Source organism: Equus caballus, chromosome 29 (assembly GCF_041296265.1).
Source record: "Equus caballus isolate H_3958 breed thoroughbred chromosome 29, TB-T2T, whole genome shotgun sequence".
NCBI lineage: Eukaryota > Metazoa > Chordata > Mammalia > Perissodactyla > Equidae > Equus > Equus caballus.
Genome location: NC_091712.1, coordinates 14127284 through 14153747, shown reverse-complemented (window position 1 = coordinate 14153747; position 26464 = coordinate 14127284). Strand labels below are relative to the sequence as shown.

General features: G+C 49.8%; 1 protein-coding gene across 21 annotated transcripts in view; it reads left to right on the top strand.

The window, feature by feature from the left end:
• The window catches only part of CCNY (cyclin Y), a 306663-nt gene extending 287588 nt beyond the window's left edge, over nucleotides 1-19075 (top strand). For all 21 annotated transcript variants that reach the window (XM_023632302.2, XM_070255157.1, XM_023632300.2 and 18 more), the window contains 3 exons: nucleotides 5502-5668; nucleotides 14284-14446; nucleotides 18339-19075. In XM_023632302.2, the coding sequence (XP_023488070.1) occupies nucleotides 5502-5668; nucleotides 14284-14446; nucleotides 18339-18455 (447 nt within the window). In that variant the 3' untranslated portion in view covers nucleotides 18456-19075. The remainder of the gene's footprint in view (nucleotides 1-5501; nucleotides 5669-14283; nucleotides 14447-18338) is intronic.
• Nucleotides 19076-26464: the final 7389 nt, after the last annotated feature.

The window sequence follows — 26464 nt, the reverse complement described above, 5'->3', positions numbered from 1 at the left end:
GGTTACACATATCCTTGATTCCATGAACTTGCATTTTATTTTCCCCCCAAGCCTTTGAGCAGTTTTCTTATGTGCAGTCAACTGAATGCTCTATAATTGCTCACTAACCTGTATTTTCTAGATACTCCTTAGGATAGTCCTTCTCATGAGTTTAAATCTGAAAATTTAATTGAGCAAGAGTGTCCTATTAGTAATGGTGTAGGGATATTGTTTAGAAAAAAATCAATTATATATTATTTTACTTGGCAGGGAATTAAAATACCCAAGTGAGAATTTACTAAAGAAATTGCAGCTCATCCTTGAATGTAGCTTTACTGGCAAGTTTTGCTGAATTACGTGTATTAAGTGAAGCTCACTGTAAATGCCTTATCTCCTGGCGTAGGACCCGCCTTCCCTGGTAATGGAGTGTATGCTAGTATTTAATTCCTTCAGTTAGCCCTAATGGAATATCAGACATGAGAGATGCCTGTTGTTTTTTTCCCAAACATTAAATATTATCTCAAATGTCATCTAGCGTGCTCATTAATATCTTTCAACCAAGGTGTAAAGTAAGTAAGAAGACTGAGTAGCCGCCTTCTGGTGCCGAGCCAGTGAGAATCTGTGTCGGTTGGGAGCTTGGAGAGGTGTGCGTGGTTCGTACATATAACATAAAGGAACAGAGTCTTAGGGATCTGGGTGAAGATTGTTCCACAGCCCCCGTTTTCTATTGCTTTAAAAATCTGGAGGCTTAGTTAGGTCCAATCTCAGAGTTTTCTGCTCTTAGTACAGTTTTAGTACACCTTTTCTGATTCTCTCCTGGGTGGAGAATGAGAAGGGTTAGTTTTCCACCTTTGTAAAATATGCAGTCTGGGGTCTCGAGGACAGTGTCCAGCTGAAATTCCACTTGGTCTGGCCTAGATCTTTACCTGAAGAATTACGATTTTCACGCAAATAAAAATCATGATCTAAAACATTAGCTCACCTTTTCTGCTCATTTAATATAATGAATGCGATTAAAAACTAAAATCTCCAAAAATTGGAAAGATTATTGAGCTCTCTTCGGTGCCCTACTTTTTTCACCAGTGGTTGTCACAACCACGTGCTGTTCTGTGCAACGGGAGCTACGTGGGAGCTCCCACAGAGTCCGTCCAGTGCAGTTGCGTGCCGGCCCCATGGCCTCCAGGGCTCGGCTGAGGCCTTCCCGGCTTCCGGGACTTGGCGCAGTGGCGCAGGCTCCTCCCTCGGGAGCCGTCTCCTGGCTTCCTGGTTCACCACAGCACCTGTCTCACAAACCAGGGACGTGGTTTCACCTTTGAATCTGCTCTACCTTTGTAAACATGCTTCCTTTTCCTGAATGCCATTGTTTGTGGTCATTTTCTTAGCTAAATCCCATGCTCAAATCCAGCCTCCTGTAGCTGTGTTCCAGAGCGAGAGCTGCTGTGGAGATGTTGGCCCTGATTCCTCCTGCAGGGTCCTGTGTCCATGAAGCCAGCACTCGGGCCACACCCTGCCCTCACATCATGCTAGATGCTGGGCACACCGTGGGAGAGACACATGGACCCTGTCCTCAGGGAACTTATGGTCACAGGGGGAGAGACTGGTAATAAGGCAGCTACCCAGACTGAGATACACACCGCGGCTGGGGGTAGAGGGCACGTGGGAGGGTCACCCACTCTAACCTGGGGAGGTCAAGGCAGACTTGCCCGTAATGGTTTCCTGTTTCATTGCTTTTCCGTAAATGTAGGGCCTTGTCACAGTTTGTTGGCTGTTTTGTTGTTGTGGTTTGAAATATGTTACTAATTTCTTCTCGTGATTTAGACTTTGTCCTTTAATATAGACCCATTTTGGGGAACACCTGGTATCTGAGATTAGCGTAAGAATCTACGTTTTTAACATTTAAAAAAATTGCTTTTTCATTAATGAAGCTCTGAAAACAGAACAATCACCTTTCTAAGCAAAAGAACTATTATTCATCTATTTACTTACTCAGGAAACGTTGAATGCCAAGCCCCCATTTTAGCGGAGGAGGCAGACAAGGTTCCGAGCCCCTCTCCAGACTTCCATGGGCATTCCCCATCGCACTGCAGCACAGACAATGGCTGGTACAAACTGGCTCAAGAAGCCCTAGGAGGCTTCTGCTGCTTTGGAGGGAGCGCGTGAGCCAGTGGCTTAGGGGTCAAGGGAACCAGGGAGACTGTGGGGGAGCTGCCAGCTGGTCCTCTGACTTGTCTTCATCTGCCCAGAGTTTTGCCTCCATTAAGGATCAATTCTCCTTCCCTCCCTCCCTTCCTCCCTTCTTCTTTCTCTTGCCTCCCTCTCCCCCTCCTGTTCCCCTCTCCCCCTCCTGCCTCCCTCTCCCCCGCCTGCCTCCCTCTCCCCCTCCTGCCTCCCTCTCCCCCGCCTGCCTCCCTCTCCCCCTCCTGTTCCCCTCTCCCCCTCCTGCCTCCCTCTCCCCGCCTGCCTCCCTCTCCCCCTCCTGTTCCCCTCTCCCCCTCCTGCCTCCCTCTCCCCCTCCTTCCTTCTCCTCCCCCTCCTTCCTTCTCCTCCCCCTCCTTCCTTCTCCTCCTGCCTTCTCCTCCCCCTCCTTCCTTCTCCCCCTCCTTCCTTCTCCCTCTCCCTCTCTCCTTCTTCCTCCCTCTCCACCTACTCTCCCTCCAAAATACCCCACCCCTGCAGCTCCTCTGCCCCTCTGCACCCACATGGTTACTGCCTGAAGTGTCCTTGCAGCTCTCGTTTCATTTTGACTGTGACAGAGGCCTCTTTCAGGTCCTTCTCCCATGCCCTGTGAAATCCTGTAAGCCTCATTCAGGCACTTATAGTTACCTGGCTGTACCTTGTGGGTTCTTCTCCAAACTGTTATGACAAGACTTAAGAGCAGAACATCCCCCCTTATCCCCCTCCTCTCCAGATGTGAACACAGGGGGTGCTCCCCTGGCTCAGGCCTGGCCCCTTCTCTCTGCCATCAGATCCATGCCCAGCGCTTGTTCTGTTTGTATGTCACGGACTCTCAGATTTCTCTCTCAGTGCTGTTGCCTTTGAGCACCAGACCAACATGTGCCCTTCCTGCGTGGCATCCTCTGGGATATCTCAGACATAAAAGGTCCCAAGTCAGACTCATAATCATCCTTCACCAACCTCTTCCTGCCCAGTGCTCCCTTCTTGGGGCATCTCCCATCCAGCTGCACAGGCTGGCGGCCTCGGCGTCTCCCACAGTGGTCCACCCTTTGTGGTTGTTGGAGGTCATTGGGATCTCTGGAGTAGGTCTGCCTGTCTCTGCTGTCACGTCCCCAGTTCAGGTGCTGGTCCTCTCTGTTAGGACTGCTTGCTAATCTCCTGATGGCCTCTTCCTGTCAGCTCTGCTCCTTTCCAGCCGGAGCAGTCAGGGCTGTCCCTCTCTGTCCCCAGTGATCAGCATGGTGCCTGGCACAGAGTGAGTGCTCAGTACTTAGTAATGGATTAAGTCCACTGGTTTAACCACACTTCTCATTGATCTGTTCTCATCCTGGGATCTTTTTGTTGTATAATTATTAGTCTCTTCTGGCATTATCCTCTTCTTCTTATGCATTCATGTCATTTAACAGACTTCTTCCAATCAATCTATTATTTACTCTCTTTCTCAAGAACTTCCCTAAAGTGGAGCCTCCTCCCCAAAGCCCTAATGATGGGACAGGTGTGGATCCTTACTTTTTTTTTTTTTTAACTTTTCCCATCCCATTTGTGAACATGGATATTGTTTAGCTAAAAATGATCTCTATTTTATTTGTGTAGTTACCATTCTCTTCTCTGCACATGCCCCTTTTTTGCATGTTGTGATGTTTCAGACTTTACAGACATTATAAGCTGTGAATGATTCTGATACTACATAGGTTTTATCTACTTTAGAAAGCAAGTTCTTTAAAAAGAATAGATGAATAATTTCATTTGCTTCTTTCTGATGCAGTAGTTGTACTTTGCAAATGTATTTGACCAAAAACTATAGAAATAATAATTCCATGGTTCAGAGAAGTCTGAAACATACTAAGGAAACTACAGAAGACATTCTTACCTTGTGGCCTAACTTAATTGATGGACTTTGTGGGTATTTCTGATGTCTATCTTCAAACTAAATTATGCCTATATTATTTGGTTTCATTTTCCAACTTTAGCTGAAATTGTTTCATTTTAACTATTTAAAAATGGGTTTATCGGGCCAGCCCCAGTGGCCTGCTGGTTAAGTTCAGCCTGGGTTTTGTTCCCCGGGCGCAGACCTACACTGGTCTGTTAGTGGCCATGCTGTGCTGGCAGCCCACATACTAAGAAACAGAGGCCGATTGGCATGGGTGTTAGTTAGCTCAGGGTGTATCTTAGCAAAAAAAAGGGCTTTATCAAATCAAAACCGCAGTGGGATACCACTTCACACCCATTAGGATAACTGCTATCAAAACACCCTCAGAAAATAACAACTGTTGGTGAAGATATGGAAAAATCAGAACTCTTGTGCCTTGCTGGTGGGAATGTAAAAGGTGTAGCCACTGTGGAAAATAGTATGATGTTTCCTTAAAAAATTAAGCATAGAATTACCACATGATCCAACAATTCTACTTCTGGGTACATACCCAAAAGAATCAAAAGCAGGATCTTGAACAGATATTTGTACACCAGTGTTCACAGTAGCCAAAAGGAAGAAGCAACTCAGATGTCCGTCAGTGGATGAATGGATAAACACAATGTGGTATTTACATACAATGGAGTATTATTCGACCTTAAAAGGAAGGAGATTCTGACACATGCTACAACACAGATGAAGCTTTAGAACATTATGCTAAGTGAATTAAGCCAGTCACAAAAGGACAAATACTTACCTGTATAAGGAACTAGAATAGTCAGATTCATAGAGACAAGAAGAAGGATGTTGTTTGCCAGGGTGGGAGGGGGAATGTGGAGTTGTTGTCTAGTAGCTACAGAGTTTCCGTTTTGAACATGAAAAAGTTCTGGAAATACAGATGGCTGGTGATGATTTCACAGCGTTAATGTACTTAATGCCACAGAAGTGTATGCTTAAAAATGGTTAAATGGTAAATTTTATATTATGTGTATTTTTCCACAATAATAAAAAAATCAGTTTATCAACATTGCATGTAAATCTACGATTACCACAAAATAAAAAGTTTAAGAAAAACTACAGATAGAAAAAAAATAGGTTCATTCTCTTCACATTCTTTGTTCTCTCTGTTGGAACATTTGTTGTTGAATCTGTGTTGGTGTCATGGTTGATAGAGTGAGACGTCCAGCTGTGGCTCCTGGAATGTGTTCCTGCCTCGCAGTCTTTACCGGCAGCTGCGTCCACACTGTCCACTTGTGGAGTGTGCCCAGTTACGGGAGACTCACTGAGCCCCGTGACTGTTTAAAAATAAGTATGATCAGGTACTAAATCTCCGTTTAAAGGCTGCCGAAATGGTGAACAGTTTTAGAATTTTATGTAGGCTAGTGTGTAAGAGAAAGAAACTCGAACCCTTTAGCTCTGGATTTTCCTGTCTTTCCAGGTGTACCTTGAAAGACTTTTAACGTATGCAGAGATAGACATCTGTCCGGCCAACTGGAAACGAATCGTGCTAGGGGCGATCCTGCTGGCCTCCAAGGTGTGGGACGACCAGGCCGTGTGGAATGTGGATTACTGCCAGATCCTGAAAGACATCACGGTGGAGGACATGTGAGTGGAGGCGTATTCGGCATCTCAGCGGGACTGTTTGGGAAGGAAACCACGTCCCTTGTTCAATGACTTGTATAGAAGAAGTGGATTTGACCAAATGTCTCTTGGGAGCTGACAAAACAAGGACACGGTTGTGGGAAGTTCTGTGCAAATGCCTGTTTCTCTTGTTTGTGGATCGTGAGCAGGCACTGGGAACAGTGGTGCGGGAAGCTGGCTCCCTGAAAGTGCGTCTCCCGGGAGGGTGGTCCCCTTGGGCGAGGGTGGTCCCCTCGGTCGGGAAGGTGCGGCGCGGTTGTGCCGCTGTCGTGCCGCTGGCACCCTCCTGGCTGCCGCTCCTTGTCCCCCTGTGGACGTGGTGGGGTTCGCATGGCAGGCCCGGCCCGCCCGCCCCACAGCGAAGGGCTGCAGGACCGCCCGTCCCTGTCCAGGTTCAGAGGAGAGTGTCACTGCTTTCATCACGCTGCGCGAGTTCGCGTGCTTGAAATCAGCCTTCTGTCCCTGGGCCTTCCTGCGCCTCGAGGTCGGGGCAGCGGGTCGCCCGCCGGTGGGTGCTCCGTGGGCGGGGAGGGGAGTGGCTCTGTGGGAGGAGGGTGGGTGTTCCGTGGAGGGGGGAGGTGGCTCTGTGGGAGGGGGATGGGCGCTCCGTGGGCGGAGGTTCCGTGGGCAGGGGGAGTGGCTCTGTGGGAGGAGGGTGGGTGCTCCATGGGCGAAGGCTCCGTGGGCAGGGGGTCTGGCTCTGTGGGAGGGGGTGGGAGCTCCCTGGGCGGGGGCGGTGGCTCTGTAGGAGAGGGGTGGGGGCTCCGTGGGCGAGGGGGAGGTGGCTCTGTGGGAGGGAGATGGGGGGGCTCCGTAGGCCGGCAGCGATGGCTTTGTGGTCGGTGGGGGCTTCGTGCGCGGGCGGCATGGGCGGCCCGGGCTCCGTGGGCGGGCAGCAGAGGGGTGGCGGCGTGTGGGGCTCCGTGCGTGGCGGCTCCGTGGGCTGCCCCGGGCTCCCTGGGCGGACGGGGGGTGGCGGCTCTCGGGCGGCCCTGCCATCCCTCAGCGGCCACCAGCCCAGTGGGGCGGGGTGGTCGCGGGAGCCCCGCCAGCCTCTCGTGGGCCGAGGTCTGGGAAGAGACGCGGCGCAGAGCCCGGGGACGCAGGACTATTGGGCGATGGCATTCGACGAACTGCTGGCACTTCCCTGCGGGTTACAGGCGCTTCGGACACTACTCCTACCCTAGTCCTGCTACTGTTGGGCTTCGGGAGGACGCTTTAGGCCGCGCGGGTCCCCAGCCCGTCCCAGTGCCCATCCCTGGCGGGGGCGGCTCTCACAGTGCCGTGCGCACCGCGCCATGGGGCCTGGCTCCCCGCCTGCCTGCCGAGGCCTCTGCGCGGCTGCCCGGGGCCCCGCTCCTTGGCGCTCCCGGAGGCCTCTCTTCCAGAGCCGCTCCTGCTGCAAACCTGTAGCCCTCCTGCCTGCGTCTAGACTTAGACTTTAAATTCGTTTTTCTCTCTTTCAATAAAAAAGTGAGAGGGTGAAAATAGCAGGTAATTTAGAATTCCAGATACTTAGGTTCTGTTCATTGAAGGTTTAAATTACCAAGTTAGGAAAAACAAATTGCCAAGAATATATAAATATATATTTATAAATATTATAAGATAGTAATAGTCATGATGGTGATAATAGTGGCAGCTGTCCTTCATGGAGCAGTTCCTAGCCCACAGGGAATAATTTTTGTGTGTCACTTCGTTTCTCACAGTTACCGGTGAGGTAGTACTGTTACTCTTCCCATTGTACAGATGAAAATGGGGCACTGAGAAGTTAAGATGCCAGGTTACTTGGCTAGTCAAAAAGCCACAGTTTATGTTTCTTCTCTTCAGCAATTGAAGCTAAAATTGTTTCATTTATCTAATAATAAAAAATGACAACCATTTTTTGTTAGTCAGGTCCTTTTCCACACAGAAATTAGATGATGTGGTCGAAGTTCATTCACCTGAAATTAAACTTAATATTAAGAATTTCTTTGATTATGTTCTTTCAGTGGACAGTGTATACCTTAAGGAGTTATCATTATAATGAAGTTAGATTTTTTGTCAAATGCAAAAGAGTAAACCATTTTATTGAATGAAGCTACATGTTTTTGCATTAATATTTCAAAAGAACCAGCTCTGTCATCAGTATAATCATAGTCAGTACGCACGTGCAAATTCTACCCCGTAATCCCTGCACAGAAAATTGACCATTTTCTTAGCCTGATTTTTGTCCCTTTCTTGGAAGCCATTGCTGACCAGGCCCCCATCATTGTGCCGACCAGTGGCTGAGCCTTGGCACTTCATCCAGTGTTTGACGAATCCTCCAAAAGCCTGTGTCTGGGCAGAGGAACACGTGCAGGAAGGGCTTTTGTTTTTAAAAGGTCAGATTATGAGCTGTTTTTCTGAAGAAACTCCAGAGTAATGCCCTAGTCTGTCCCCATCTGCTGGCTTGAGAACAGGTCATCAGTGGAACTCAGCTCAGGGGACCTTGCCAGCAACGGTCTGCGCACCTCTGTCTGCGAGCTCCTGTAGAGCCCGGGGGAGCTGGAGGCCTGAGTCAGGCCAAGGGGAAAGCCAGCCACTCTGATGTCCTTCCTGTTCAAAGTATTCGTTCTCCTGTTTGTTTAGAGAGCCACTGTGATCCGTTTACTGTGGTGGTTAATCCGTTTTGATGTGTATTAACATGCTGTCAGCCTGTACATTCTAAGAACGCTGATGGAACAATTGCAGATGTGCAGAGTTGGAAGGAGTAGGCATATCCCCCCGCCCAAGGACTGGAGGCGGCAGAGGGTGCTCTCTGGCAGGCGTGTGAGCCCAAAGGGCACTCTCATGCCCCATGTTTACAGGTCCTGATTCTAGCACACTCCCATCTCCATATCTCTTTGGAGGCATAAGCCAGGTGACCACAACAGCAGAGGTCTTCACATACTTGGGCTGTCCACTCTTGGAGGAATTTTGGAAAATTTTGTATCCTCACTTCATTTTTAAGTTGACATCTAAAAAATTTTCATCATAAGTTTCCATAATTGCAAAGGATGTCATTTACAGTGTATGTTAGATTGTGGTATTTTTAAGTTAAAAGTATCCATTGGAGAGTGAATTCCATAGTGATATGATACACCCATATCATCTATTTTCTTACAGTTGAAAGTTTCATGTTCTTTTTTCTCCTTGAACTCATTATATTCTTTCTAGTTTCCTCTCACAAAAATGTATTCCTCAAAACTCTGTGTAACAAAAATATACATATAAGTTAAAATTAGAATGCGATTTTTTGGACTATAAGATTCTGACATATTAAAAAACATCGGCTGAGTTACTGCTAGTACACAATTGATCAAAACAATTATACATTATAAACTTTGATAAAATTAAATATAAGAAGTAAAATCTTAGGAGAAACAATCTTAATGAAATCAGTAGCTTTGTTTTTTCCTCCTTTATATTTTTGTGCATGATTGATACTTACGATACAGTAAACAAAGTTCAGCGTCAGTTTTAGTCGCATTTTTGCTTTCTTTAACATGAGAGCTTAGAGAATGTATTCATGTGAGTAGATGAAATTGCGAGTTTTGTTGTAACAGTGTTACTTGTCTTTAAACAGTTCTAGAATTATGTGGTAAAACCACAGTCATCTATCAGTAAAAATTATTTAAATGAGCCTGCAGCTCCTCCTTCAGTTTGTTAAAACAAACATCGGAGACCGTCTAAGCTGTCACTAGAGTCCTTTGCTCTCTCAACACCAGCTGTCCGGATAGTCCCTTGCCCAGCTTCTCAGAGGTGTTCCCCTGGGGAAGCGGAGTGGCTGGCCTGCCCTCCAGGGCAGGAGAACCGGGAGCTGCGCACTTGGCGCCTTCTCTGGCAGGAGAGAGGAAGCACGTTGCAGATCTGGACGGCTGTTTCCTCATGCTCCTGTGTTCCCAGGCACGCTGGGAGAACATCTTTCTGTCCCCGGGGAACACGTCTCCCAGCATGAAGACCCGTGCCCCTCCGAGCCCTGAACTAGACACCAGTGTTGTGGGCGGGATCGTGTTGCCTGGAAACCTGTGTGTGGAGTCCTGACCCGCAGTACCTCAGAATGTGCCTCTATTTGGAGATGCCATCTTAAAGAGGTCTCTAAGTTAAAATGAGGTCATCAGAATGGCCTCACTCCAGTGTGAGTGGCGTCCTATAGGAAGAGGTCATTAGGAACATAGACAGCAGACAGAAGGACCACCATGTGGCGTTTCGTTACAGCAGCCCTAGCCCACTGAGGCACTGGTAACCTTTCTGGGGAGAAGGAACAGAGCCCAAGCAGGGCCAGGGCTGCCCATGGTGTCTGTATCGCTGGCCCTTGTGGAGCCTGGGGCATAGGGAGAGGCTCGAAGTTATTTTGTAGCATCAGCACAGAATCATAGATTTACTGTGGGAATTTTTAAAAACGGGTGCTTAGTTCAGTCTTTTCCAGTAAAACCCTGTGAGTCCCCAAGAGTCACTGGAATGGGATATCACTCCGCTGAATGGCTGAGGAAAAGAAAAGGGCTCCTAGGTGCCCCCCTCTGTGGAGAGCAAGCAGTGGGGGCGCATCACCGGAAGCCAGGAGCCCTGGCTCTCTGCAGTGTGCTCACCTCATCTAGTCAGCTCGTCTTCATTTCCTGGCAGAGAGAACTGGAGCTTTCCCTCGGAGCTCCTCGGCAGGCAGAGGCTTCCCAAGTGTCAGTGGAGAGCTTGGTTTTTCCAGGCATCCTTCTGACACCCTCTGCCCCCTTTTTCCTGGCCTTGCCTGCATAGTAGCTTCACGACGTGAAGCCTGGCTTCACATCCAGCTCAAGAATCATCCAACAGTGAGGAAGTCGCCTTGGTGTCCCTCACGTCCCTTTAGACAGTGGGCTTGGAAGCAGCTCACCATGTGCACGCGGCTGTGGGCATAGGTTAAAGAACACTGTAAGACGAGCATCCCTGAAACTCACAGGTAGATGGCGCAGCGGCCATGCAGGCAGTCACTGTCCACTGATGCCAGTCACACCGGCCTCAGGTGCAGGCTGCCCTAGTGTGGGAACACGGGGCCACGGGCCAGTCTGCCCTCTTACCAACGGTAGGTGGTCATGCCACCCCGGGTCAGCTTGGAGCCCTAATGATAATTGCTATAGGTGCGAAAGGGGACTGTGGTAGACAAAAACGCAGTTAAAAAAATTACACCTTGGGGTTGGTTTCTTTTGTGTTGCAATGATCCTGTAGGAGCCATTTTCATCTGTAGACAAAGGACTCCCAGGTAAGGAGGAGCACAGAGCATGTCTGAGTGCTGCCGGGCAGGTGGCGCCGGGCAGGGCCCTCAGTCCCTCCACAGGTACCTGGCACGTGGTTTTTTTGTTTTTCTTTTTTTTTTTAAGTTGGGGTAAAATATTACAGAGCATAAAATTTACCACTATAACCATTTTTAAATGTACATTTATCCATTGATAGGCCCTTGGACACTTGGGTTGTGTCCACCTTTAGCTCTTGTGAGTAATGCTGCTGAGAACACGGGTGTACAAATCGCTGTTCAGCCCCTCTTTCAGTCTCCTGGGTCTGTGCCCTGAAGTGAGATTGCTGTGCTGGGGCTGCAGTTTGAGGTGAGCCCATTTTTTCTGGAAAAGCAAGCAGGTTATTAGATGATGGAAACAACTCTCTTTACCCCATTTTAGAGGCCCATTTGCAATTTGCTAAATTGCACCAGTTCGGTTGGGTTTCTTCACCATGTTGATCTAATGTAAAAAATATTTCTTTGTTTCTTGAGTTAAATTTATTTCTTATAAAGTTTTACACCAGAACTATTTCCTCCTAATTACGCAGTTGAGGGCAGTAACTCCATCAAGCCCGTACTCTCTGCATCACTGTTAGATTCCTGACGATTTGTCACATGACAAGCTGTCGCATGTCCCTTTAAGATGTACTGCTATAGGTTAGAAATTCAAATTTTAGGAGTTACTTTTATTTTCTAAATCTTGCCCTTGTTTGAAAACACAGCAGCTCTGAAGTTCTGTTTTCCCCACAGGTTAAACAGAAACATTCAGGAAAACATTCAGAAACATTTAAGAAAAGCCTGGTGCAGGCTATTCTTTTTTCCAAGGAATCCTGGGAAAATGCCACCTTGTTCAAAAACAGACTCCTTTCGACTTTAATTGTGGTGGATAACCTCCACAGGAGGTATTGGTGTTGACATGCCATTGGGGCAGGATTATCAGCCCAGTTCTCTTAGGATAGTGAAAAGGCAAGATCTTCGCGTTGGGAGAGTAAGGTCCGCAGTGACTCCTTTCGCCCAGCAGGCGGCAGTCTGTCCCCAGGCAGCTCGCACCTCTCCCAGGAGAGCTCTTCCGGCTATTGGCCTGGACACTTCTGGCCTTAGCAGCATTTTGACACTTGTTTTATTAAAATCGTATATGGGTTTCAGTATTTCACAGGATGATCTCGTATTAAATCTCATTTAAATGATCTACACTAAAAGTTATTTAAAATAAAATCGTCCCAAATAACTCAGAGTAATTTAAATTACTTCAAAGTATAAAATTTAGCACTGTATATTCTTTTGGGGCTTGATACCTCTTTTCACTGGGCTGTATAGAAAAAGCATGAAGTTATGCTGTTTCTCCAGTTGAAAGGCCTGATGTCACTTCGCGGTTTTTCCAGTGGAAGCACTCAGGCCTTCGGGAGCAGCTTGCTAGGGTTCCTGAGTCCTCACTTGCCCAGGAGCCGCTGTCTCTCCAAAGCCACCCACCTTAGCTCACTTCCCAGCCCCGCTGCCCTGCCTCCTCAGGGCTCCTGGCCCCTGTTGTGACAGCAACACAGACAGGCAGAGGCCTCCTGGGTCTCGACGGCTTAGTCAGGTGACTCACTGGGGCCGACTGGGACTCGGGGACAGCACGGGGAGAGAAGGGTGCTGCGTTGGTTGGGGGCCTGCATACAGGGGCCAAGCCGGAGCCTCTGCGCTAGGTGGAGTGGACAGAGGTCAGGGTCAGGAGGGCTGAGGCCTGGCACTTGGGACAGGGCTTGTCAGTGTTGAGCTCCACTTGCAGGAGATGTGACCAGGTGTCCTGTCCAGCTGCAGGGGCGTGCTGGGAACACCTACCCCAGCCCTTGTTCCTCTCCTCTGAGCCCCACACTTGGCCCCTCAGTCAGCTCTCACTTCTGCGGGGAGCCTTCCTGATCCCTCCGCCCAGGCTGAGCTTGTGCTGCTCCGTTCAGTACCAGTAGTTATTGGGCACCAGCTGTATGTCAGGTCCTGAGCTAGGGGCCAGGCGTGTGAAATCAGATGTCACAGCTTCTGGCTGTGAGGAGACAAGTAGGGGAGATGGAGTCAAGGCAACGGTAACAGCCGAGTGTGACACAGGACAGAAATAGAGGACCGTGTCGTGTGCAGTGGGAGCTCAGGTGCTTCCAGGGGAGGTGGCGCCGAAACCGTGTGCGGGCCCAGCACCAGTGAGTGCTCGCTGCGCAGGTCCAGTCCTGAGGACTTTTCTCCCCCAGCTAGTAACTGTCAAGAAATAAACCTAATTTAAAAGATAAATGACTCGGGGAAGTTCTCAAAGTAGAAGTTTTAAAATTTATTGTGGCTACCCATCGTTTGTTTCATCAAAATGCAAATGGGGGGCCGGCCCCGTGGCCCAGTGGTTAAGTTTGCATGCTCCGCTGCAGGCGGCCCAGTGTTTCGTCAGTTTGAATTCTGGGCGTGGACATGGCACTGCTCATCAAGCCACGCTGAGGCGGTGTCCCACATGCCACAACTAGAAGGACCCACAACTAAGAATATACAACTATGTACTGGGGGGCTTTGGGGAGAAAAAGGAAAAAATAAAATATAAAAAAAAAATGCAAATGGGTTGGCCAGGTGGATCTTAAAGCCTGCGTCGCTCTGGTACTGACCAGTCTCTGCAGCCAAGTGGCTCTCACAGGGTGTGCTGGGCTCAGCAGAATCGGCAGCCGGCATCGCTGCGAGCCTGGTAGAGATGCACGTTCTCAGCTCCCCCCGGACCTGCTGAGCAGAGCCGGGGCTGTCTTCACCCGCCCGCCTGGTGGCTGGACGCACGCCCAGGTGTGGGAGTGCTGCTTCCAGTCCTCACAGGTGGGGAGTTCCCTTTTTACAAGAGTAGGGCTGAGATTCGATTCGTGCCCTCTCCCCTTGTCTCAGGAAGGCCCTACAGCAGCTCCTTGACTCCTCTCCCGGGAGACGGGGAAAGGCCGTCCTCTAGGTCTGACAGAGGCTGGGCCCTCCCCCAACTCCATTTGACAGCTCGTGACTGCTTCCTCCGCCCCGTTTGTAAGCCAGCGCTGGTGCTGCCATTGGCAGCCGGAGCCTGCTGTGTGTGTGTTAGGTCTCTGTGGAATGAATCACCCTGAAGCACTTCCTGGTGATCATCCCGATTAATCAGGCCACGTCCATCTGGGCATTTGATCAAGTGGACTCGGCTTTTAATACCGATTTGGTGGTTAAACTTCAACTCTAGTATCCAACTAGGCAATTAACTAGCTGGTTTTTCTCCCTGCAGGATGCAGTTTTCTGGAGTCTGGTCTCCAGCAGCTTGCCTTGGCGGGCCCCGCAGCCCGGGGCGGCAGCTAAGCCCGTGCTGTTTGTCTTTGCTTTGCAGGAATGAGCTAGAGCGACAGTTTCTTGAATTGCTCCAGTTCAACATCAATGTTCCTTCCAGTGTTTATGCCAAGTATTATTTTGACCTCCGTTCTCTGGCGGAAGCAAACAACCTGAGCTTCCCCTTGGAGCCCCTGAGCAGGGAGAGGGCTCACAAGCTTGAGGTAAGATGCTTTGACGTGTGGGCTTGGGTGCACTGCTGCAGACGCGTCGTCTGGGTCCCACAGAAGTGAGTGACCACGATGGTAACTTCTCCCACTACATGTTGTTGTGACAGAAGGACGAGGTGCCCTGGATTAACAGCTGGTCCTTAATTTAGTTAATTATAATTTGTATGACCTCAAATGATTAATAACCTTAATACCAGTTTTTACTTAATGTGATTGGTTCTATTTTTTAAATCAAAGATTCTTTTAAACCCCTATTTTTTAAGAAATTGTAAGCCCACCAAAAAAGTATTTCCCAGCAGGCACTTTTTGTAAGGAAAAAGATAAATGTGACACTCATGATTGGGAATCCAAAAAAATCTGATTCTGCTTTTTACTTTTTCAAAATATTTTCTCCACAGCCCAATTAGAGCTGGGGCCAGCCCCAGTCGGTCTTGGTCTTGTTTCCGGTCAGCCAGGTTGTGAACCCAAAGCCTTAGTCTGGGTGTAGGGCCTTCATTGTTAAGCCATGTGACCTTTGTGTCTCATACGTGTATGTAGCTCAGTCTCATATTGGTACCTGGCTCGTCCCATCTGACCCTTTGACGGAACGGACTGTGGTGGGTGCTAAGAAGGTTCACGGGGGAGATGCCTCCTCCAGAGAGCGTGCGCCGAGGCCCTCAGCACCTGCATCCCGGGCGCCATCCTGGCTCATCCCAGAAAACCTCTGGCCAGAGCAGGAGATGGCACAGTCACGTCCAAAGCTTGTGAGACCCAGGAGGTCTGTGCTGCCTGTCCCATCGTCCATCCCAAGTGAAATGTCACCCGCTGTTGAGTATGGGTCACGATGGCCAGAGTGTGATCTAATGGGGTTAACAGCTTCAAACAAAATGAAGTCTAGAGATGGGGGGAGGAGAGCTATTATGGATTGCAAGCTTAAGAAAGCAAAAATGTTAAGTAAGATTTTTTTAAAGTAAATAAGTTAATCTCAAGAAGGAAGCTTAGTAAACTATGGAAAAGACTGGATGCATAGCACTGGGTTTAAAATAAAAATCCAGCGAGGTTTCCAGAACTTGGCCACTTTGCTGTAATTATGTACCGGCCTTAGATGAAACTGCTCACGTCCATCTCCCACTTCTATTCAAGAGCTAGGATGGAAACCCTTCCTCTGCAGGACTTGCTCCAAGCAGGTGTTGTCAGACCTTCGAGAGCACACACATGACGTAGAATGAGGTCTCACAGTGAGCGTGAACCCGCTTCGGCCTGCGCTGTGGTCCCTGGCATGCTGTCGTGGGTGCAGCAGAGCCCCAGTGCTGAGCAGGGTGTGTGGAGCTCCTGGCAGCCATGTAGCCTGCAGCAGAGCAAGCCTATAGTTCTCTTGGGGAGAAAATCTGGAGTTTCAGGTCAGCCAACTTGTGAAGGCTTGTGCTGGCTGTGACTGGGGGCGTCGGTGCCTGCTGGTAGCTCGGCAGGGTGTCTGAGCCGGAGAAGGCAGAGCTCGCCTCCCCAGGGCTGCACTGTGCCGGGGCACCAGGGCTCACTGGGCAGGAGGACGCCCGTCATCCCGACACGCGGTTCTCTCTTTCCTCCCGGGAATCGGACCCTCCCCTCCTCCGTGGGACTGCCAGCAAGACTCTGGAAAAGCAGCAGACGCCTCTTTGAAATAATTTCTAAGGAAGGGGATTTCATTGTTTTCCAATGTTAGTCCTTGCCCCTGCTAGTCCGTTTCATTAGCGAGCTTGAACCCCATCAAGGAGAGCCTGGAGGAACAGACATAGCAGAAATTGCTATCCCTGCAGACCCGTGCCCACTCAGATGCACCGCCAAGGGCTCTTCTGAGTCATCGGTGCACGGGCAAGTGTGGCACGAGTGCAGCGAGAACCACGCGAGTGCAGAGGGCCGCTTTATTAGCTGGTCATTTCTCTTTGAAATAAGTTAGGGTCTTAGTATGCATGTGGGAGATGCGATTAAAGCTAACATCGGTTTGTATAATAAACTCTGGAATAAGATACACATTGCTAATTTGTTAATGATATTACATTCAGACTCTTACGCTTTTTGTAAGCTGAGAAGGAATAGATGGTAATCTTGGGACGTTTAAAGAAAGGAAAACGGTGTGCTCCGAGAAATGATCGCTCTCATGTCCTTAAGGAAACTCATCTTCTCTTCTTTAAACACACCACCTATGTTATGCGTACAAAATATATTCCAAATGAGGAATTCTCCGTTTGCTGCCCTAATGCATCTCTCACTCGGAGAAGGCCATCCTTGACTCCGGCCTCTCCTCTAGGGCATCCTCCATGCTGCCACTGGATTCCTTTTGCTAAAATGCAGTTGTGGGTTTTGGAACATTAACTCTTAGAATTGTTGGCAGTTTTGTGTGGCCTTAAGAGTAAGCCTGGACCACGCAGCACGGACTGCGGTGTTCTGCCGCCGTGGAGAATGCCCATCTTCCTGAGAATTTCCTCTCCCTCCGGCAAGCAAGGCCTTTGAAGCCTCGATCTGATGTCATCCTCAGTTGCTCAGGCCTCTCTGTTCCGGGTCCCTTGAACATCCCTTGTTATGTCCGTGCCCCTGTGATGTGCAGGTCTGGGTTGGAACTGACGTGTCCATTCGACACCTCTTCACACACGTTTCCCCAGGGCATTCTGATAGCAGGTGCTGGCTACAGGCAGCCCAGGCTGTGTCCTCAATCCAGCCGGTAGGCCCTGCTCTTGTGGCGTTTACATTCTGCCGGGAGGAGACAGCCAGCCAACAATAAACATAGTGAACGCACTGGCTACTCCGTTAGAAGGCGAGTAGGAAGGAGAAGTGGAGCAGGTGGGAGTGCTGGGCCAGGAGCCCCGTTGCGCAGGCAACGCCAGCGTGGAGACGAGCAGGCACAGACTGGGCCTTGCGGGCCTCCGGGCTGAGGCAGAGCTGCTGTGAAGCCTGCGGTGACAGGGCCGGTGCAGGGCCCACAGAGCAGGGCGTGTGATGGGGAAAGAAGTGTATGAGGCCGAGGGGCACACAGGGAGACCAGCAAGAGCCGACGGTGATCCGACCAGGGCACGTGGCGCAGGCGGTGAGCGGTGCCTTTGTCCCTCACTGGAACTCCTTGGCACTTGGGTGCTGTGTCTGTTTCCCCAGCCCTGGCGTAGTCTCTGGCCTCTAGCTGAAATTGTGCAGAAGTCAAAAGACCTCCCCTTTGCTCCTTGATGAGCGAAGTCACTCCCGACCCCTGGTCACGTTGTCGGATGGCAAGGAGAACGCGACTGGTACAAGCCATCGGCACTGGCAGTGATGTGAGCTGGCCCAGCCTGTGTCGTCACGTGCTCTCAGCCCTCACCTGATGGCAGCCCTGGAAGAGCCATGACTGGGCTCTGGCCCCCAGGGAAGGCCTGGCCTTGCTCATGGCCGTGGCACTGCCCCTGGAGGCTCACTGTCTCGACACCCCTTGTTTGTCTGGTCCCCTCCTGGGCCTGTCTTCAGCTGTCCTCTCCAGCCGACTCAGACACTCGGTCATCGTCTGCTCCGACTCAGGCTCTGGTTAACGCTCGCTCCAAGCTCAGAGCTCTCCTCCCTGCGGCCCACAGGCTGCAGTGCACTGGACCCAGGCCTGGCTCGCCTCCAGGCTGCACTGTCCTGTAATTGCTTTGCGTTCTGAGATTCTCTCAATTAGACTGTAAGCGCTTTGGAGACAGGGCCTGCGTCCACGCCTCCTTTGCACCCCCTGCGGCCGGCACAGATCTGGGCCTGGGAGGTGCACTCCACAGCGCAGGGACTCGTGTCGGTTTGGTGCACGGGCGCCCTCAGTGGCCAGAACGATGCGGGGACAGTGTCTGATGAGTGGGTGGATGGGGTGCTGTGAGGGCAGTGGCGCTCGCTGCTGAGTCCGCCTGACCTGAGTTGTCTCTCTTCTGCCCTGCAGGCCATCTCTCGCCTCTGCGAGGACAAGTACAAGGACCTGAGAAGACCCACGAGGAAGCGGTCAGCGAGTGCTGACAATCTGACTCTGCCGAGGTGGTCCCCCGCCATCATCTCCTAACCGTGGGCGTCCCCCCAGGAGGCTGCACCACCCCTCAGTTTCTCCTTTAGTTTGAGAAAAGACAGACTCGGGGTGGTTTTGTTTTTGTTTTCCCTTTCCTTTTCTTTTTAAGTTCATAGCTCCTGTCTGGCCGCCTTGGTGCCCGCCTCCGCGCTGTGGCCCACCCGGAGCAAGGCTTCCAGGGAGTACGTCAGCGTTCTGGAGCCCTGTGCCCCACCTTCCCCTCGTTGTGAGCAGCACTTCCTTCCTGGAGGAAGAAGACTCTAATCCCGGAGGAGGAAGCGAGGGGAGAGGGAAGCCGTGTGGAGGCAGGAAAGTGGTGACGTGGCCTGGCCATTTCCTGGGTCCCTCGCCTGGTCGGTGGAGGATGCCACGGAGACACAGCCGTAGTAACACAGTTGGATGTGCGTTAGAGACGGGAGTGCCACCCTTGTCCCCTCCGCTGGGATCAGTGTGTTCTCTCAGACTTCTTGCATTCCTTCTTGCTGCTTTTTTGGGATTTGGGGGATTTTTGTTTGTTTTTATTCTGTTTTGGTTTTGGTCCCACAGAGCAGAGAATATAGTTTGTACCCACCATGGCGCAGACATCCAAATAAACAGTGCTGGTCGTTCTCTCCGCACTCCTCCCGCGAGCTGTCTTCTGAGCTTTCTTCCTCACAGTGGGATGCGCTTCTTACGTTTCTGTACACCCTTATTTTATATGGTTTTTCCTCAGCAATGGCAAAATTGACTTGACTGTAGTGCTGAACCAAAAGTGTCCATTTCCCTCCTATTCCTCACCCCAAGAAAATTCTAGATCACGTGGGTGCTTGTGCCTTCCGATCTTCTTGCAGTTGTTTTTTTTGCTCTGACCTGAAGTCACAGTTACAAGGCAGTCAGACTTGGTGGCTGAAGGAGCAGTGAGCCGCGAAGGGTGTCCTCTGGCTGGTCTCTCTAGAGCGCTGGGGTCTGCCCTCAGATGTCGAGGAGGAGCCGTTTCTTTGTACTCCCTGCTCCGTTCCCTCCTCCACTTCCACGTCCATTGTTGCAAGCAATATTCTTCTCAATTTTATATGTTTACTTTAAATCAAAGTTAGTCTATTTGTATAAAATTTTTTAAAAATTTAAAATATAAAAAACGGGGGAGGGATTCCAGTGGGAAGATCATTGATGGGCAAAATGTTACTATTTACTGAGGTATTTTTCACAGAATGATTGAATAAAAAACTCAACTTCGTTTTCACTGTGGGTGCTTAGAGAAGTAACACAAATTCAAACTGAAGGTGTATGCTTCATTAATTGTGGCCACACTTTTTTGTTTTCTGACTATCCCCGATTTCCTTACAGGCTAATGAAAATCTTTCATATCGAGTAACATAGAAGTAAGGTTAATGATAGGATCTGAGTCAAGGAAGCATATAATGTTTTGGGTTTTTGCCTGTTTTCTTGGGTCACAATGACAGAGGTTTCTAAGTTTTTTCCTCTTTCAAGACTCTCTGAGGTGAATGGCAACAGATAGTGTGTGTCTCACCCTCCTCCTGTGTGAGCCTGGAAAACTCGGGAATCGTATTCCTAGGCCTGAGTGTCCTGAGGTCCTCTCCTGACCCCCAGCGTGGCTGCGCGGTGACACCTGCGGCAGGGACTCAAGCAGTGAAACCCCAGGACCCCCAGGCTGAAATGCCGGTGAGGCTTCACATGTGAACATAACTGTTTGGGCCAGAAATGTTGTCCAGTTCTTTCTGGCCTAAACTTTCAAAAGCAAACCAACAGAACATGAAAAGTTAATTATCTTTCCATTGTAATTGTGTTGATATACTCTGTATGGGTACCAAAATCAGTTTTTCTCTTCAAGTAAGAGTTGGATTTAGAACTTTAAATAGAGATCTAAAAATGTAGAAAATATCATTTTATATTCCCTAATCTATATAGCTCACAAAGGGACATATTTTCTTAGCTATGAATACCTCTCAAGCTTAAATTAGTTCCTCTCATGTAAAGTATCTTATTTTACTGATCCATTTCAGGAAAGAGGTTCTGCCTTTAAAGCAGAAATCTTATTTTTATCCCTTTTATTTGAATGAGAAAGATTTGAAAATTGAATTCTGTAAATGTTTCAATGCATCTGCTATTATTTTGTGGAGTTTATTAAACTACTTTAAAAAATTGTATAGTCTATTTATTGTATGTATGTACATACAGTCCAATAAGCTCAAATTTAAAGTGGATTCCGTAAAACCTGGCTCCGTCTTGTCTCGACTGTTGAATATTGTGCTCGCCTTGTGCGCTGGCCTCTCCCTCCGAGTGGGAAAGTTCTCATGCTCGTGAGTGAGTGCTGATCTGTGTGGTGGGCTGTGTGTCTTGCACTGAGCATTTGAGCTCTGCTGTCAGTGTGGGTGGGCTGTGTCTCTTGCACTGAGCATTGGAGCTCTGCTGTAAGTGTGGGTGGGCTGTGTCTCTCGCACTGAGCATTTCAGTCACTTGACACACAGGTGGATACTTCAGGTTTGTTTTCTGTTTCTACTTGAGGATGAAGACTTAGATTTTGTTCTCTGGTTTGTTCTAAGTTTTCCCAAAGAACCCCAACAGCCAATACAATATGTATCGATAAATCGTCGTGACTGTAACGTGTCTGCAGGTGACTCAGTGCCCTGTGATGGAAGCTGGACTGCTAGTTAGCAATCCATTGTCTTAGTGTAGTTTCTGAATGGACAGTTTTCTTTGTTAATGAAGGATGAAGAAAACCACACAATTTAACTTTAATTTTAGATTTGACTTAACAAATAAAGTCATTGGAAGAATAAGCACATATCCCAATGAATTTTGGGCGGTTTGTTTTACTTTTTTTTAGCTGGGAAAAGAGAAAGAAGTCAGGGATTTAAAACCAACCTGGAGGCCGAGGAGGGAGATCCTGCTGAGATGCCTGGTGCACTGGGTCTCGCTGGCGTCAGGCTCCTCCCGGGGCTGGCTCCCCACTTCCTTCTCTTGGTCTTGGCAGAGATGCTCCCTCCTGGAGTTTCCCTTGGTTCGGGGGATTTGGATCCTCAGCTGCAGAATTTTGGGAGTGAGTGATTTCGATCCTTTCTGGCTGCTTTTGGTAACCTCTCACTTGGGGCCATATTTTACAGCTTTGAATTTTTTAAACAAAATATAATTCCTGGCTCATTGTAGGTACTTAATAAGTGTTAAATAAATACAGAGAACAAATAGTGGCTGCCTGCCTGCTGTGTTTTTTTGAATATTGAGAAAATTCAACAGGTTTTGTGGTGCCGAGCGAACAGTCTGCAAAAGCAATGGAAAGAGTGTTATAAGTCCTGCAAGTTTGAGTGGTTCGCAGAAGTCCCAGGCCTCTGGGGAAGCCGCAGCAGCTGAGGTGGGTGCACCACAGGGACTGTTAGAACACGTTACTCTTACATCGATGCCCTGTTTAATCTTTAATCGCTTTATCCCCCTCTACTTCATTGGAGGCAGCATCTCGAGACTTAGGTTGGGTGGATCGTGGAGACGTGGGTCATCTTCTGAAAAGCCAGCCCCAGGGAGCCCCTGCCCTTGTTGGAAAAGAGAAGGGGATGGAAACGTGCCCTCGAGCTGAGAGAGGGAAAGGACGTTAAGACCTGAGTCGGGCTGTGTATTTTAAGCTATGTGGCTGGCGGGCAAGCCCTGTGAGCAGCTTCGTTAAGACCACCGTTTGCTGCTCTGAACACAGAGCCTCCCTTAGAGCGATTGCACCAAAACACAGGCCCCGTGGGTGCCGGCGGGCCGCGGCGGAGGCCGGGCGTACGGGAGCCCTGGCAGCCACAGATCAGTAACCGAGCTCGGACCGGCCAGGTCAGCCGACTCCCTCTGCAGTTTTCCCTGTTAGATTTTCTTACTGGGTTTGTATACGTGACTCTGCCAAAGGTCTGCTCTGTCACTTCCCACTGCAAACCTTCCTGAGTTCAGTGACCGCACAGAAATGATCTGCGTTTACTCATCTCTCAAGTGAAGGAGTGGCCGAGGCCGCTCTCCGTCTGCATTGCTGCAAGTCTGAGCTGTAAGATTTGTCCTGGCAACGTAGCATCTGTCCCGTGTGGGTCTTTGTGGACTGCGTTCTGGAAGAACCTGTTAGGGTAGGAAATGAGCTCAGACGAGGTGTCTGCCTGAGTGGTGTTCAGATTTGACAGGTCTCAAGCAGCTATCCTGTGTCCTAGTGCCTTGGTTTGGGTAGAGGGCTTTATTCCTTTTTAAGAACTTTTGTTTATCTAAATAAGTTATTTCAAATGCAGGATAAAAGAATGGCATTCTAAAATAAATGCCATTTTGGACAAAGATGTTAAATGTAACTAGAACTTAGGTATAACATTATGTTCATGTTGGTATTAGTCTGTAAGGGTAATGAAACCTTGAGCTTCATTCTCAGTCCAAAAGTCACTTGCTGTGTGACCTTGAACAAAGTACTTCACCTCTCTGGATCACTCAGTGAACTTGGCTGGCAGAGATACTCATGCTGGCTGTTGTGGCCACCTGTCGTACTCCTGAACACACTCTTCTTGGACACTCGCCTGCATGGATGCAGGAGAGCTGGACCTAGACAGACAAGTACCAGCCTAACTGAGTTTCCCTGGGGGAAATCGGTTGTCTCTTCCAGGGTCCCCTGCTAAAGAAGGGTGGCTGTGGCAGAGACAGCTGTTCTTATGTGACAGGCCTAGGTATCCAGATTTCAGCTACTGCCCATCCTTCCCCTGGTCTTTCCTAATGTACCTCGCCGTTCAGCTTGCCTTCCACTTGGGTGTTCGTGGACCTGGTTTGTGAGTTCTCATCCACACGGATGGGTACTGTAATCTCAAACAGTGACGCTGGGTAGAGGGATCCACCCCAGCGTGGATCTGTCTTGGAAAGGCTGCCATACCCCTGTTAACCCCTGGATGCTTTTCCTCCTTAGGCCTGCGGCCAGAAGCCCTGGGAGCCCAGGCTTGGAAGGCAGGGCTTTGCTTCTCCTCCCGTGAGGCTCCTCCCGTGGACCCAGGAGGCTGGAGAACACGGCCGCTTGCTGGCCGCCGAGTGTGCCCTGCTCTCAGGGTCTGCTTCAAAGGACTTGCATTTTGTGGGGACCGGATGAGTTGGGAACCACTCCAAAGAGAAGAGCAGCATTTAGGGCCGGCATATGGTAGCACTGACCATGCGGGGTCAGGACACGTTGGGTGTTGGTCTACAACGCTTCCAGCTTAGCTGGGTTCCCAGTTTAATCTTTAAAACAGAGAAATGTGTCACTCTCTAGATTACCCTAACAGCCTCTCCACTCCGCATAAGTCAGTTATTGTGTGGATAACTTGTTATTCTGTAATTTCCAGGAGCAGTCTCGGGACTTACAACAACAGATTTATTCATGTCTGTAATCTTTAAAAAAACAAATAGAGAATTTGGGAAAATCTGTAGTGAAGCATTCCAGAGTCCCAAGTGTTCTTAGCTCCCTCTGATAGTTCTCTCAGCATGTTGCACGGAGTAGTGGCTTCCTACGTGTGAGCAAAACTGGAAACAAATCTCTATTCTAGAAAATTATCTAGAAAACATGTACTTGTTTTGTAATGAGTAGACTTTAATGAAGACTTCAGCTTGCATAATTATTTTATTCAATACAAATTCATTGAGCATGGACTGTGCTAGACGCTGTGTCTAAGCGGTGGGGACTGACAGGGGAGAGGAGACAGATGAGGTCCTTGCCTTCCTGGGGACATTAGAATGGGGCAGACGGTCAGTAAACAGGCATATAAATTGCATACTTTGGGTTGTGATCTGTGTGCTGAAGGCAACCGGGTGGTCTGCTAGTAGCTGGGAGAGAGCCACTTGGTTGAGGTGACTTTTGATTAGGGGTCTCCGTGGAAGAGCTATGGGGAGAGCTGTTCAGTCAGAGGAAGAGGTAGAGGGAAGGGAAGATGGATGGAGATGGGTTGGAGAAGAGCCAGCTCACATCACACCTTACAGGCCTTGCCAGTGAGGCGCCCAGACTGTAAGACCAATGGGAAGCTGCTGAAGAGTTTGATCCGAGAGGACCCTTGACGGAACTCCACTGTGCCAAATGTGGCTCTGTGCTCCGGGAATAAATAGGACGCAGGAAGCATGGTTCCTGCCTTTGTGCCTACAAGCCAGAGAGAGGGAAGGGCCATGTGACCTCATCAGTTAGACATGGGAGAAGAACGAGGAGCAAATTCATGAGCTAGGATCCTCGCCATTCTCTGGCTGGAAAGGGTCATCCCTGTGTCAGTCACGTTGATTGCGGATTATCTGTTCGTGAAGTGAGTCAAGATAGCAAGCACCTGCTTCCACACGGCACTGTGCACCGTGGGAATATACTAGAACTGAAAGCCTGCTCTCGTGGAGCTGTCTGGGTTTGGTCTGGATCAACAGTACACACATGGTAATAAAGGGAATGGGCACATTTTCATCGTGTCGTGGGCATGAAGCAGAGTATCTGCCCCTGCCTCTGGTAATAGGTATAAAAGATGCTTTTTGAACATCATTTCTCCCTGCAGGTATCCGTGGGCTTCCACAGTCATTCATTTAATGTTATGTATCATAGTGTTTGAGTACCTTGACGCTAATGTGATCGCCACCAAGGAAATCAAGGAGAAACAACTGGAAAATGATAAGACTGCAGTAAGATGGCAGCTTTTACAAGGTCACTATACAAAAATTGATAGTTTTCCAAGTCACTAGCAATAACTGATTAGAGAATATGGGGGAAAGATGCCATCCAAAATTGCAACAAATTATATCCCAGAGCAAAAGCATTTATGAAGAGCTTACAGCGTGCCCAGCGCAGCTGAAGCACTTAGCATATGTGAATTCATGAATCCTCATCACAGTTTCGTGAGGTAGCTGCTATTAGTACTCCCAGACGGGGATGCCGAGGCGTGGAGAGGTTAAAAACCGTGCCCTGGGCCCACAGTCAGAAAGGCGTAGAGCCAGGAGGCCTAGCTCCGGAACCCGTTTTTAACCACCATGCTGTATGGCCTTTAACCGCCACTCTACGGAAAAAACCTGTCAAATGTGGTATAGTGGGTTGGATAGTGCCCCCCCAAAATTCATGCCAGTCCAAAACCTGATTTGGAAATGAAGTCTTTGCAGATGTAACAAGATGAGGTCATACTGGATTAGAGTGGGCCCTAGATCCAATAACTGGTGTCCTTATAGGGAGAGGGAGATTGGGAGACACAGGGACGATGCTGTGTGAGGCAGCTACAAGCCAAGGACTGCCCAGGATGGCCTGGGGCCCCCAAAAGTGGAAGAGGCAAGGAAGGAGTGCTGCTCCAGCCTTCAGAGGGGGCAGGGCCCTCCTGGTGCCTTGATTTCAGACTTCTGGTCTCCAGAGCTGTGAGGGGTCCATTTCTGTTGTTGTGAGCCGTCCCGCGTGTGCAGCTTTGTATGGCCGCCCCAGGCTCTAACACGTGTGCAGGTCCTCAATAAAGGAGAGGCGGCCGCCCAAGGGGCCGAGACACACCCGGTTCCCCAGAGGAGGCCGCGTCTCCACGTTCTCTCCGACCGCTCTCCCCTTTGTGCGGTGTGCACTGAAGCCACCGAGTACCCTCCCCATAGAGGACCTTTCTCTGAGCTGTCACTTCTGTCTGGCATGTTTCACCCAGGAATTCGCATCGCTCCTTCTTCTCATCCAGACATCTGCTGGCAGACCAAGCTGCGCGAGCTGCCCCTGCGACCCGCCCCGCAGGAGGCCCCCTGTCGCCCGCGGTGAAGCCTCGCCCGGCTCTGCGCTCGCCCTCCTCCGGCCCCTTTCTGCACCGTCCTCCCGGCTGCGGGGCCGGCTCCGGGGGGCGGGGCCTCGGCCGTCTCGGCGCCAACGTGGACCACGCTCTTCACAAGTTCACAGACTTAGAGCCGAGGCAGGCTCAAGGGAAGACGCAGAGCTTCAGCTGGGTGTGTGAGGAACCGGGAAATCGGGAAGGGAAGGAATTCCGCTCGCGGTTCTGTCCCCTGCGCGGGGCAGGGCGAGGGGCCGGGCGGGCTCGCTCAGCGGGGTGCCCACGCGCGTGTGAAGCTGA